This window comes from Habropoda laboriosa, unplaced genomic scaffold (genome assembly GCF_001263275.1).
Source record: "Habropoda laboriosa isolate 0110345459 unplaced genomic scaffold, ASM126327v1 scaffold89, whole genome shotgun sequence".
Lineage (NCBI taxonomy): Eukaryota > Metazoa > Arthropoda > Insecta > Hymenoptera > Apidae > Habropoda > Habropoda laboriosa.
In genome coordinates, this window is record NW_017100263.1 from 1386897 (window position 1) to 1388744 (window position 1848).

General features: G+C 26.2%; 1 protein-coding gene across 2 annotated transcripts in view; it reads right to left on the reverse strand.

Moving 5' to 3' along the window:
* Window positions 1-129: 129 nt before the first annotated feature.
* LOC108573042 (C-factor) overlaps window positions 130-1848 on the reverse strand; it is an 8340-nt gene continuing 6621 nt past the window's right edge. For both annotated transcript variants that reach the window (XM_017935401.1, XM_017935402.1), the window contains exons 4-5: window positions 545-697; window positions 130-354 (exon numbers count right to left, since the gene is read on the reverse strand). In XM_017935401.1, the coding sequence (XP_017790890.1) occupies window positions 130-354; window positions 545-697 (378 nt within the window). The remainder of the gene's footprint in view (window positions 355-544; window positions 698-1848) is intronic.

A 1848-nucleotide genomic window follows, 5' to 3' on the forward strand; every position in this document is an offset into this window, starting at 1 on the left:
TGTATAATATATTTTTGTTACAAATATAAAATTTCAAAATATTAATAAAAATTATGATTAAAGTACGTTTTAAAAATATATCAAATGTAAATGATTAAGAGGTATGTATAATGATTATGAAATCTACATTTACCAAGGTAAAGTTTTCCCATCATATTGAATAAAACAGCCTATGTGTTTTTCAGTTAATAAGTTTAGAGTATTTAAGATGTTAGTAACACTGGTATCAACATCCATGGGTGCATTGCTCCCTCCCATATCTGTACGCACCCAACCAGGATGTAAACAAGTGACAAGGATCCCATCTTCCTTTAAATCAATGCTCATTGACTTTGTAGCTGCATTAAGTGCTGCCTAAAGATTAGATAAATATTATCATTAGTAGGATGTGTAAATTCTTTACTAATATTTATTGTTAGTGTTACTGTATAGTTAAAATTTATGTTAGAAATGTTACATTATAACAAATTATTGCTAAAGAAAATGTAGCTATAGCTAATTACTTGTACAGTATAATATATGATAATTTAAATAAATATGTCACCTTGCTACATCTGTAGGGATAAAATCCACCCTGATTATTGTCAGTAATACTTCCAAGCATAGATGTCATATTAATAACAGCAGATCTGTGGATGTTCATTTTTGATTTGTCCTCAAAATTGTTGCTTGCTGTTTTCAATAGTGGTAAAAGCGCCTTGGAATTCATAAAAGTAATTAGTATTATTTACAGTTTGGAACTCTTAAAGAGATATAAATCAAATATGTATCACATGAATAACGTTTAAATTGTAAAAGAAAAAACAAAAAATTAAGATGGAAACAATTGTAATAATTTTAACAATATTTTACAAAAATTCTATATTAAAGTTATACATTAAATACTGGAAAAATTCATTTCTTTATCAGAGCTGAAATTGAAGAGAATTTGTAATGTCCTTTACTAAAATCATTATCATAATATTGGTATTAATGGAAAGTTTAGACTCTATATGCTGGTGATGTTTTTTAGATCAATATTTTATTGTCTATACAGATCTAAAAATTCATACCTTTTTACTCTATGAATTCAAATTTGTCAAAAGTGTAACAACTACAACAAAGTATATTAGTAGTGTTCATAGAAAAGCTCTATTAATTAGGATAATACAGAAATAATTCAAATACTTTTAAAGAAAGCACTGAATTGTTACAAGATGTGCAATGTTCAAGAATGTCTTATATGTATTTAGAAATAAAGAATTGCTCCAGTACATAGAATCAAATTTATAAAAAAGCTTATATTGTCATGGTCATGGTACCTGGTAGTTATAAATCTGTGGGAAAAAACTTTTATTCATGGAAATTGTACAAAAAACAAAATAACTGAGTTCCATATTATTTAACGGAGAAAAAGAAATCGCCACAGTTAATGATTACTACTTTAATTTTTTCCTGACATGAAATTAATTAATTTATTAATTGGATTTGAACATACAATGAGTAATAGATGTCGTATGATAATACTCAATGATCTATGCAGTGGTTTTAATGAGATTCATGTACGTACAAGGTGTTTACTCTAATGGTTTGCACAATTTTTTACTACTTTGTGATAATGCAATAAAATATGTTGATTGTTCTATTAAATGGACATACAGTGAAGATACAGTAAAGTCAAGATTACCTTAAGCATTTTAAATGTAATCATATAATTTTTTTTATAACAATGTTGGAGAAGTTAGTATGAATTCAACCTCTATCATATATTTTTATTCATAAAGTATCAAATTTTACAGTAGAAAAGATAGCATTAGATAAAGTGTGTTTGTAAACATAAAACTGTCTTCTGATTGTAAGCCAAACATA